The sequence below is a fragment of the Mastigoproctus giganteus genome, chromosome 12, assembly GCF_048544385.1.
Source record: "Mastigoproctus giganteus isolate SK-2022 chromosome 12, ASM4854438v1, whole genome shotgun sequence".
NCBI lineage: Eukaryota > Metazoa > Arthropoda > Arachnida > Uropygi > Thelyphonidae > Mastigoproctus > Mastigoproctus giganteus.
Window position 1 is genome coordinate 157,743,454 of NC_143586.1, and position 11,697 is coordinate 157,755,150.

An 11,697-nucleotide genomic window follows, 5' to 3' on the forward strand; every position below is an offset into this window, starting at 1 on the left:
AAAGGCAAATTTCCACACGTCTATCCTACATCTGTCTTTCCTCAATTTGAATTTATGCCCTCTCAGGTGATTTTTCTGAGCTAGACGAAGAATCCCATCAGCATTGAGCATGCTTAAACCATTCAAGGCTTTATACACCTCTATCAGATCACCTCGCTGGTGCCTAGTCTCCAGACACTGTAATTTGCAAAACTTAAGCCTTTCTTCGTAAGAGCACCCCTTTGTTCCATTCACTAATCTTGTTGCCCTTCTCTGTACTCGTTCCAGCAGCTCTACATCCTTCTTGAAATGAGGCCTCCAGACCTGTATACAGTACTCTAGGTGTGGCCTGACCATCGCCTTATACAATGGAATAATCACCTCCTTATCCCTGCTGGAAAAATTCCTGTATATCATTGACAATACTCCATGAGCTACTCTTGCAGCCCGTCTGCACTGCTCAGAGAACTTCATATCTGCCTGCACAACCACCCCCAAGTCCCTTTCATTCTCTACCACTGTCAGTGTAGTACCACAGAGTTGATACATTGCTCCGGGGTTGCTGTTTCCCATGTGTAGTACTTTACATTTGTCAATGTTAAACTTCATTTGCCACCTCTCAGCCCATCTGCTCAACCTTTCCGGATATACCATCATCAATATCATTTATAAATACAGAAAACAATAATGGACCCAACACTGAGCCCTGAGGGACTCCACTAATGACATCAGTCCACGATGAGCAGTGTCCATTGATTACCACTCTCTGTCTTCTCCCCCTCAACCACCCCTTTATCCATAGCAGCAATTTGCCTCCAATGTCACACTGCTCCAATTTGTGTAGCAGTCTTCCATGTGCAACAGTATCAAAAGCCTTTCTAAGATCCAAGTATATAATATCAAAGTTATTCCCTGCATCCAGTTCTTTTGTGACTGCATCATAGTATCCAATCAAGTTGGTCAGGCAAGACTTCCCCTTAACATTTTATTGTATATGATGTCAAAATTAGTTTTTGCATCCAGTTGTTTTGTTACTGCATCACAGTTGCAAATCATATTGGTCAGACAAGGTCTCCCTTTAACAAATCTGTGCTGCAATTGCTGTATAACTTCATTCCTGTGAAGTATAGCAAGTGTGCATTACTAATTTAACCACTGACTCCATTGTTTTTCCTTGGAAAAAAAGTCCATCATGTAGGTCTAGGATTACTTGCTTTGATTCCTCTTTGATTTCCCCCTTTGAAAATAGGAGAGATATTTGCATATATCTCTCCTATTTTCATGTATTTGGAACATCCCCAAATACACAGATGCTCACATAATTATGGCCAAAGGTTTGCTTACCTCTTTTGTTGCTCTTTTTAATATAATTAGTTAGTTTCCATTAGCTCCAAGTACTTTATTTACTTTTAGCTTCAGCAATGTCTCTACCAATTTTTTCTAAGTTATCTCAAAATCATATAGCTCCCAGTTATAACTTGGTATACTTCTTGGAAAGAGTGTTTGGGGCTGCTATTCCCATCCCTAAACACTCCTTCATGCTTGGTTAAAACAAATCTGGTGCTCTAACTAACAACATATGATGTTTAATTCTTTGAATTTTGAGTCACTGAGAAAGAGCTCATAGTGAGGTCTGCAATGCCAGACATTATAAATTTATGCATAGTTTCAAAGTTATTATGCCAAGAATGTAGAGTAGTATGCTCTTTTACAATATTGGTGTATATCTAGTTGTTTCATGCCCTTTAGTATAATAATAATAATTACTTAAGTTAGTATCTTCTTGATACATTTTTTCAGATGCAAAAATTGGTTGCATGAGAACCTAATAAAAATAATTTCTGAGCCAACAGAATCAAATATAGATGATTCCTTTTTAATAAAATATTGTTTTATAAAAGAATATTTGTCTTATCCTATATTAAATAATTATTATAACTGTCATCATTACCTTATCGTATACATTTTAAAGATAGCTGATTTTTTTTTTAATGTAGAGTTATTCTGTATTTCATGCTGTACAACAAAATACATATCTTATTAGAGAAGAGACATTCCTTGTAATAATAATTATATTAATCTTATTCATTAAACCTTTCCAGTTCATTCTTATTTATTATTATTCTTTTTTTTTTTTTTTTCATTATTGTTTTTCAGGAGTATGCTAACTCTAGACTGGATGCTTATTTAAAACACAAGTCATGGTTGCTTGGCAAAATTTAAAAGGATCATCCTTTTGATTTCAAATGAAATGCATTGTACACGAATTTGATTGTATATTCTTTGTGTTAAAGTACTGAATTTATATTTAGTGATTATCAGAGGTGTGTATTTTTTGTATTTTATATTTATTATTTGATTACTTTCTGTGAAAGAAAATCCAAAGTAATATACACTTAGTCAAGTAGCTAGTATAGATTTAAACCTCTTAATACATTGTATAACAATCTCCTTAACTCAGCATACTATGGCTGATCTCCTTCAAGATCTTTTTTTTTTTTTTTAAAGTTCATATCTAATTTCTGTATCCCAAACATTGCAAACTGCTGTTTTATTACTAATATAAATAAAGTTTTATTTTAAACAATTAATAAAAAAACAAATCACAGCAAAATACAGAAAGGAAAAATAAAAATAAAAAGTGCAATTTTGAAAGATGCCCATGTCTTGTTTTAAATATATATACTTTTAAATATACTTTATATTGCCACTTTTCATATCAAGAATTCTGTGGATAAGAAGCCATTTGCAATTTTTCTTTCAATTTTTTTCCATAATTTCCTACACATGTGACAGTAAATTATGAACTCCTGGTACACTGCATATAATGCCTCCTGTGGTCTTCCATCAAGAGGATGTCAGAAGAATTTTAAACAGTCTTGATGCCAAGAAAGCACCAGATCCTGATGGTATTTCACCACCTGTTCTCAAAATTTGTGCTCTTGAGCTTACTCATGTTCTGTGTTCCCTTTTTTACACTTTCTTATTCCACGGTTGTTTTTCCTTTCACTTGGAAATTTGTTCATATCTAGCCAGTTCCTAAAGAAGGGTGACAAATCTCTCCCATCCAATTATTGTTCCATTGCGCTTCTACTCTTTCTAAAGTAATGGAGAAATCCATTTACCCCAACTCCTAAATCATCTAGATGCCTTCCATCTGATCAATGATCGCTGGTATGTATTCTGTCGGTGTCAATCACTGGTGATATACTGGCTTATGTTACTATCCATTGGCAAATTCAATGGAAAGAAACTCACAATGGAAAGAAACTCACATATTTGGTGAAACTCACACAGTTGCTCTTGACATTTCAGAAGCTTTTGATTATGTTTGGCATCTTCTTCTTCTTTAATGCTGCCGAATGGCGTTTGCGACTTCGTTTTGATATTGTTCTCTGTCTAGCGCTACGTGTAGAATTTGTGCTGTTGTCATGTGAAGCCAGGTGTTGATGTTATCTAGCCATGCCATTTTCGGTCTGCCTGGGCGTTTCTTGCCTTCGATCTTTCCCTCCAGGATGAGTGGTAGTAGGTGATATTTTTGTTGGTTCCTAGCGATGTGACCTAGGTATTTGCATTTCCTGCTGATGATGGTTTTGAGCAGGTCCCGTTCCGTGTGCATGTCCTGCAGGACCTGTGCGTTGGTTATCTTGGCTGTCCACGGAATTTTCAGCATTCTTCGGTAGAGCCACATTTCGAAGGCCTGGAGCTTTTTTGTAGTGGCTGATGTTATGTTTGGCATAAAGGTCTAAATAAGCTTCAATCTTATGGTTTGATAACTATTTTTTTAATTTGGTATCCAGTTTTCTCTGTGACTGTTCACTGTGGGTGAATTCCACTAATGCTGGTGCTCCTCAAGGTTCAGTTCTTTCTCCTACTCTCTTCCTCTTGTAAATTAGTGACCTTCCTCTGACTGGAAATCCTACCCATACTTTTGCTGATGATAGCACATTCCAGTTTGAGAAACCTTGTCTTCCACAAACAGCTTCAATTTCTTGAATATTCCATATCAATTTCTTAAATGCTGATCTCCAGGTAATTCTCTAGTGGGGAAAAGATAACTTAGTTGATTTCAGTCCTTTTGTATATCTTCCAAAAAGGATTCTTCTATTTCTATGCTTATCTTCAATGACACTCAGATTTCTAGAACAAGATCACATATCTCTATTAGGGATTATCCTGACTTCTAATCTCTCTTAACATAAGTACATCACAAATATTGCTTCCTCTGCATCTAAAAACCTCTTTCACTCTTGGCATTCCTTTTCTTCCAAACAGCTGCTCACTCTGTATAAATTGCAGATGTGCCCTACCATGGATATTGTTCCAATATATGGGGTGATCCCCCATAACCTCTCTCTCAGTCTTCTAGACTCCATCCAAAAGAGGGCAGTTAGGTTAATTAATGACCCATCTCTTACAAAGTCTCTCCACTCTCTGTCTCATAGATGTTCTGTTTCTGCTGCATATTTTCTATGGGCACTGTTCTTCCATGATACTTCCATGGCTGTTCTTCTGAATTGGCCTCAATAATTCTCCTTTTCTCTTCCAAACTGTTCTGAACTCATGCCACAGCCAGCAAGCTTACTCTTACTATCAGACTTCAAACTCATAGAATCAACTTTTCTTCTTCCTTATTTATTCCTTCGACCTCCGTTTTCTGGAACAACCTCCCTTCACATATATTTCCTGAAAATTACAATCTATAGAAATTCAAGTCTAATGTTAACAAATTATCTTCTTTTATCTTCTCAACCTTCAACCTACACTTGGTACTAAGTACTGTAGGTTCTAATATCTTTCGTGTTTGAGGTTTTCATAAAAAATCAAAAAAAAAAACTTTTTCATTAACTGTACTTTCCTTGAATTACCTGATATGAAACCAACTAATATATTTCAGTTTTACATTTCCCATATTAGATTTCAATACTTTTAAAATGGCCTTGATTACTGATACTTGGAAATATCTATAACCAGTGTACAACAGCAGCTTTGTTTGTTTGTTTGTTTTTAGGAGCATTAGCAACTAAGGCCATATTGCTCCGGAATATGCGGTGGTCATTCCCTGACCTTTCCGCATCCTCCGTATTTGGTGGTGACAGGCTCGAAACAACAGCAGCTCATTCAGATTGTTAAAATATTCTATTAGCATATTTTTTTTTAAGACCTTTCACAGTAAGAATGTGCAAATTTAGGACACACTATAGTCATTGCAAATTCTGGGTGAAGCCTCTTTCTAGTTTCTGCTTTTCTTTTATGAATTTCTTGGCCTGGGTGAAACAGCCATTTCTCCTATGTTTTCCTCCCTAAGGTGGGAGGAAAACATTCTCCCAGTGCCAAAAAAAAAAAAAAAAAAAAAAAAAAGGTCAGAGAACAATCAAGAGAAATAGTAACAGTAGCCATTCTAGACTGCTAGCTAACATTGAGGTGAGAAATAAAAATGACATGTAAATATGCAAAACAACTAAGTGATAGAAAACTGATATCTGGCCCCATCTAACAATACATTTCATGATTGCATTTGTAATAGGTTGATTATCTTCTTTCATAAACCAGAGTATCACTGGATCCTCCAAGATAATTCAGACTTAATAACATATTGGTTGAACCAATAGCTATTCCAACTGCTCAGTCTGAGAAGTTGGAAGCTATCTGCTTTTGAATGCCATTGGTTATGCTAAACCTGCTCAGCCTTCAACACCAGTGCAATGATACCAGATAAGAACTTATGAGCTTTTTTTCATGTAGTTGGGTTAGTTTGACATGGGTATGGTTCTCCTGGTTTTTCATTCAAAACACAGACCATAGGATAACTAAATTTGCAGCCATAATAAACTTGCCTCTTAGCATTAGTTGCCTTTCTTTGAAATCAAAACAACATCAACTCTAACTCCCAATCTAAAATTAAGGACTGCCCCCCCCCATTCATTAATTTCAGATTCAGATCTCCTTGGCATTTTAAAAGAGGAACTGCTAAATGAATTCAAAGAACAAGGAATGGCATGGCTGGGAAGGGAGAAGTGTAGACTATGAGTTTACAATTTTTCAGCTAACTTAAAGTTTGGGATAATGATTGAAGTGAAGAAAAATCTCATTAAATTAGATGGCAACCTTATTTCTTTGCATTTAACTCATTACAGTACCTCACGTTTATCAAAGCTAGATATCTAGTATGCAACGTCAAGTGATTTATCCCAAACTCCCAGTGGATAAAAAGATGCCAGGAATTTATACAAGCTCAATAAGCTTGCAAAGGAACTCCTCACCCCATTTGTGAGAAATGTGAATCTGTACATCATTGCTGCCGAGGCTTTAGTGTTTCCCATATCTAATTGCCAAAATGTAAAAAGTCACCCAACTTACTCCAAGATATGTGATCAGTGGAAAAGTAAAAAAAAAACTATTCAGAAATATTAAGAAAATATTAAATGAATTAACCCACGTGTACTAAAATTATTCATAATGGTATTTTATTCCCCACCCAAAAGAACAGTTCTAGTTCTGGTCCCACAACTGTGAAAAATAGTGGAGAATTTACTCTTGGGGTGGAAAATGGTGGAGAAGTTACTCTAATGTTTTTAATAATACCATAAGTGTATAATACTCCTAATAGCAACAATTTGGTTGTCCGCTATGTGGACAACCAAATGAGTGCATCCAAATACTGATTGCTCCGATGGTTGAATACAGTGTTGAAACTACAAATTCTGGGCTCCTCTGCAAGATTAATGAATGCCCAACCAACTGTACTAGCTTACATGTAGCGGAGGACCAAAGTCTGAATTTAACTTAACATCAATGTGTAGAAACGCTGCTGTTATAGTATAACTACCATAGAAACCACAAGAAAAATCAAAAGAATTTAATATGAAAATCATTAAAAATAGTTCCCATGAGACTTTGTGATATACCTCACTTTTAATCATTGAAAGGTATTCTCAAAATTCCTCCAAAGTTATCTTTATGTTCAATCACATTCTTTTAGCTGGTATTAAATCATTTCCCTTTCATCTTCAGTTTTAACTTCAGAAAGAGAAGTCAACTGGACCCATATCTTGTGAATAAGGAGGACTTATCTGAGTAACCAGTCTCATGAAAATAACTGCTTGCACATTAATGCACGTGTACATTTCATGTAATCCTTTAAAGATTTTCAAAAATCGTTTTTCTGAACATTGCTTGTTTTGCAGTTTTTATCCCATTATTTTTCAGATGCACTCTGCACACTTCGTAATAATGGTTTCTTGAAATTTATGTATTTTATTACATTTAAAATTGTCTAGACAGCTTGTTAGTTTTTTCTTAAAATAGCATTGCATTTAATTGTTGCTGTTTTATACAATTTTTACAAAGAGATTATAACTTTGAAATTGGTACCTGTCATGAAGTACTGTACTGTATTGAATATGAGCAAACGGAAGCATTTGTCTTGATACATCCACTTCCTTTAGATATTCTCTTTGCAAAAATTCGCACAAAGGAGTTACATAGGGCAATTACATTGTGATCATTATAACTTACAAAATTTCAATAATGCAGCTGCATATTGGAAACTCTGATAGAAAAGCCACTCAGTAGCTGCAGTTTTTCTGTTGTTTAAAATATAAGCCAAAAAATTCATGACATATTCAGTTCGAACACTGTGCAAAAATATGAATTGGTTGAGTGGATGTTTGAAAAGAAAATTGAGAAAATTTGAAGAGAGAGAGAGAGAAAGAAAAATCAGCAGCAATCAGAGGGAAGAACAGCTTCCCCAGGCATGGACATTGTATAGGGGAAAACCTGGTTCTGGAAGGAAGAAGAAATTGGATAGGAATAGCAGGTACAGGTGATGAGGTGCACCCCAGGACCTGGGCTAGTTTTCAATGCTTCTGGATAAATATAAATACTCATTAAGCATCTCGGGATCAACAGTGTACATAAACCACATATCTTCCATCATTAAGCTTGAAATTTGGAAGAACTTGAATCAAAATGAATCAATTATATACAATAATAGAATTAAGACTAATATTTTAAGATTCCTCATTTCAACTATTTTTGTGTTTTATCCTCAAAAACTAATTGCTGTCTTTGGAATTTTATGCATTTATTTAATAAAATCATGATGGCACCTGCTGCCATGATCTTAATAAATGATATTAACAGAGGCAGACTGGCCATAAGACTTACGGGGGGGAAACTCTGGTGGGCCAGAGGCCAGAAGCCGATGGAGGCCGGTGTGATTTTGGCCATAAACAATATAGATATAAACACTAGTATGTGGCAGCTACAAGTTTTCCCCTGTAAGAATTTTTGACCCAGTCTACCTCTGGATATTAATAACTTTTTCCAGTATAATTAATTAATTTTCTTTCACAGAAGATAACAATTTAAAAGTGAAGTGTACCATTTTTACATTTTTTGTATTTTTCATTAAAATGTTTAAAAATTCCATTTAATTAGTATTGAAATCCATTAGTAAAGTATCAAGTATCAATATATTGCAAGCAGAATTAAAAATAATAATAAATAAAATAAAATAATCATTTTTCAGAAATAGAAAATTTGGATTCATCAGCCCAGGTGCCACAGTTTTCGTAACTGTTGGGCTAATAATTACCACTTTCTCTGATAAAAGGGTCATTGCATATCATTATTTTCACAGATTCAGTCTTTTTTGATCAGCCCTTGTGTGTATTATGAATTTATGAAATTTGCATCATCTGACTGTAAAGACTGCACAGGGCAATCATAAAATTCTTAGCAAAAAAAAAAAAATGTAAAATGAAGTTAGGTTAGGTGCATTTTAAAGTGCCAAAGCCATTATGGCTAAGAGGAATCAATATATTTGTGTATAATATTCAATCAGTTTGCTGAATGAAAAACCTGAGTTTCTGGAGGAGGAGGGGGGGTCCATCTGAGACCAACTAACAGCCACATGATAAAAGCTCATAAAAATTTCTGACATCATTGACGAGATTTAAATGCAGGCCTTTTGCACTCGATGTGGGGAGAACAGTGATTATATCCATTGTGCTAACCACGAAGCAGTAGTTGTAAAACTACACATTCAGGAATAAAATAAGTGGACTTATTTTGGAGAAATTAAAGATGTACAGTATTCATCAGCAGGGGACCAAGATTTAAGGCCACCATAGCTGAGTGGTCAGCACAAGCATGCATAAGTACACGTGCCTTGAGTAATTGGGGTTCAGGCCTGTGACTACTAAATATGGTGCTGTTTCTTGGATTCTCTCTATCTTGTGAACTTCTCTGATCATGTGGTCATCCCGGAGTATAACCAGAAAATTTATTTATTTACTTATTTACATATTAAGATGTTACAGTCATGGTGCCGGCAAGATATTTTGCACGATGGTGCATGTGAGAATAAATTTTTTTTTTTTGTTCACCAAATTTTTGAATACACCGATGAGCCAAAACATTATGATCACCTACCTAATATGATGTTGATCCTCCACGTGCAGCCAAAACAGCTCATACCCAGCAATGCATGGGCGCTACAAGATTTCTAAATTTGTCTTGGTATCTGATACCAACATGTAACTAGCAGATTCTTTAACTCCTGTAAGGTTTGTGGTTGAGATGCCGCAGATCAGAGTTGCTGTTCCAACACAAACCATGGGTGCTCGATGGGATTGATGTCTGGGGAATTTTGGGGGTCAGGGCAATACCTGGAAGCCTTCCTTATGTTCCGAACCAGTCTTGAACAATCCAGGCAGCGTGGCATGGCACATTATCCTGCTGAAAGACAGCACCGCCAGAGGGGAGGACCATTGCCACGAAAGGGTGTACCTGGTCAGCAATGATGTTTAGGTAGGTGGTAGCAATCAAAGTGCACGGCACATGGATGACTGGACCCAAGGTATCCCAGCAGAACATCACCCAAAGCATGACACCACTGCCACTGGCTTGTTTTCGTCTCACAGTGCATTCAGACGCCATCACTTCCCCAGGTAAACAACACACACGTACCCAGCCGTCCACATGGTGCAACAGGAAACGTGATTCATCAGACCAGACGACCTTCTTCCAATCACTCAAGGTACAGTTTCGTTGCTCGTATGCCCATTGTAGGTGCTGCTGCCGGTGAACCGTGGTTAGCATGGGCACTCGGATCGGCCTGCGGCTACGCAGCCCCATTTTCAGCAGGGTTCGATGTACTGTGTGTTGTAACACATTACTGCTGTCACCAGCATTCCAATTACCAGTGAGTTGCACCACAGTTGCCCTTCTGTTGCCACGTACCATCTGGGAGAGCCTCCGCTCACCTCAAGCATTGATGAGCCGTGGTCGTCCAACACCTTGCTGGCAGTTCGTGGGTTTCCCTCCTCGGACCACTTTCGGTAGGTGCTAACCATGGCTGACCATTATGGCTAAGAGGTATCCCACCAACCATGCCATTTCGGATATGCTCTGACCCAGTCGTCTGGCCATTACAATTTGGCCTTTGTGAAACTCGCTTAAGTCCGCTGCCTTTCCCATCTGAAGAACAAGAGTGATGCTGATTACCGTAGCTCAGTATCAGGTGTTTTTTATACCATGCCCCAACCCGCACATGTGCCATAGTTCATTTGCAGCTGCTTCGATTTGCATAACGACTCGTTGGTCATAATGTTTTGGCTGATCGGTGTACATGCAGTATGTAATATGGTTTCAGTAAATTAATGAAAATATTAAAAATTGTATATTACTTCAAAATCCTAAGGTGGTGCACTTACACCATGCTTCCGGCACCCATGGTTACAGTGTATGCACAAGGGAAAATGCCTTTTACTTTTAGTACTGTACGAAAAGGAAATAACATCAACAGCTGCTGCAAGCCTTAATAATTTGCTTTTTTTAATGAAAATAAGCAATGTTAATAATGCTGTTTATTTTTATTATGACATTCTGCAATTTTCCAGCTCTCAAGCATGTAACACCGGCTTCATTCTCAATAAAACCTCCTAGTAATGTGAAGAGTTTTTGAAGAAACAGAAATGTTTTCAACAGAGCACAAACTGGACGTCTTCAGGGTGGACAAGAAATTGTTGCACAGATAGTCTAATCTATAAATGAACAGACTGCCTGTAGTGCTCAGAGCATTTCTTAGGTTTCTTGAACTGTCAGTGTTCCTTAGAGCACTGTCGGGAAGGTTCTTCATGTTTATATCCATGATATCCCTATAAAATCACAAGGGTCATGAAGTGTTATCTGCAGATAAATGTGTGGCTGTTTGTTGTTTGTTATTTGGTTTTTAGGAGCATTAGCAACTAAGGCCATATTGCTCCGGGAATATGCGGTAGTCATTCCCTGACCTTTCCGCATCCTCCGTATTTGGTGGTGACGGGCTCGAACCCCGGTCTAATCAAGAAGCGTGTGCTACGCACTGCTGCTCCTTCCCACCTGGCTACGGAGGCGCCCAGGCCTAAATGTGTGGCATTTAGTTAATTGGTGCAAATGTGTTCTGTACATTTACTCCCACTTGTTTGGTGAACTGTTCTTGACTGATAAAGAACGTTTAAATTGACTGGGGTGCCGAACATTCATATTTGTTGCATTTAGCTTGCCAACCACACCAATTTCAAAGATGTCACTCTCCATTCTGAAGAGATGACTGAGTGATGTGGTCTACAATTTTTTTTTTATTCTTGAACCATTCTTTTTTTGAAAGCCCCACTACCAGTGGAAAGGAAATCACAACCATTACAGAAAACCATGTCAGAAGAGATTAAA

The 11,697-nt window shown here is 37.1% G+C and overlaps 1 protein-coding gene across 1 annotated transcript in view; it reads left to right on the plus strand.

The window, feature by feature from the left end:
* Positions 1–2,294, plus strand: part of LOC150077536 (choline/ethanolamine kinase-like) — a 106,063-nt gene extending 103,769 nt beyond the window's left edge. Inside the window, exon 9 of the mRNA XM_090386510.1 lies at positions 2,137–2,294. Within this exon, the coding sequence (XP_090242636.1) occupies positions 2,137–2,202 (66 nt within the window). The 3' untranslated portion in view covers positions 2,203–2,294. The remainder of the gene's footprint in view (positions 1–2,136) is intronic.
* Positions 2,295–11,697: the final 9,403 nt, after the last annotated feature.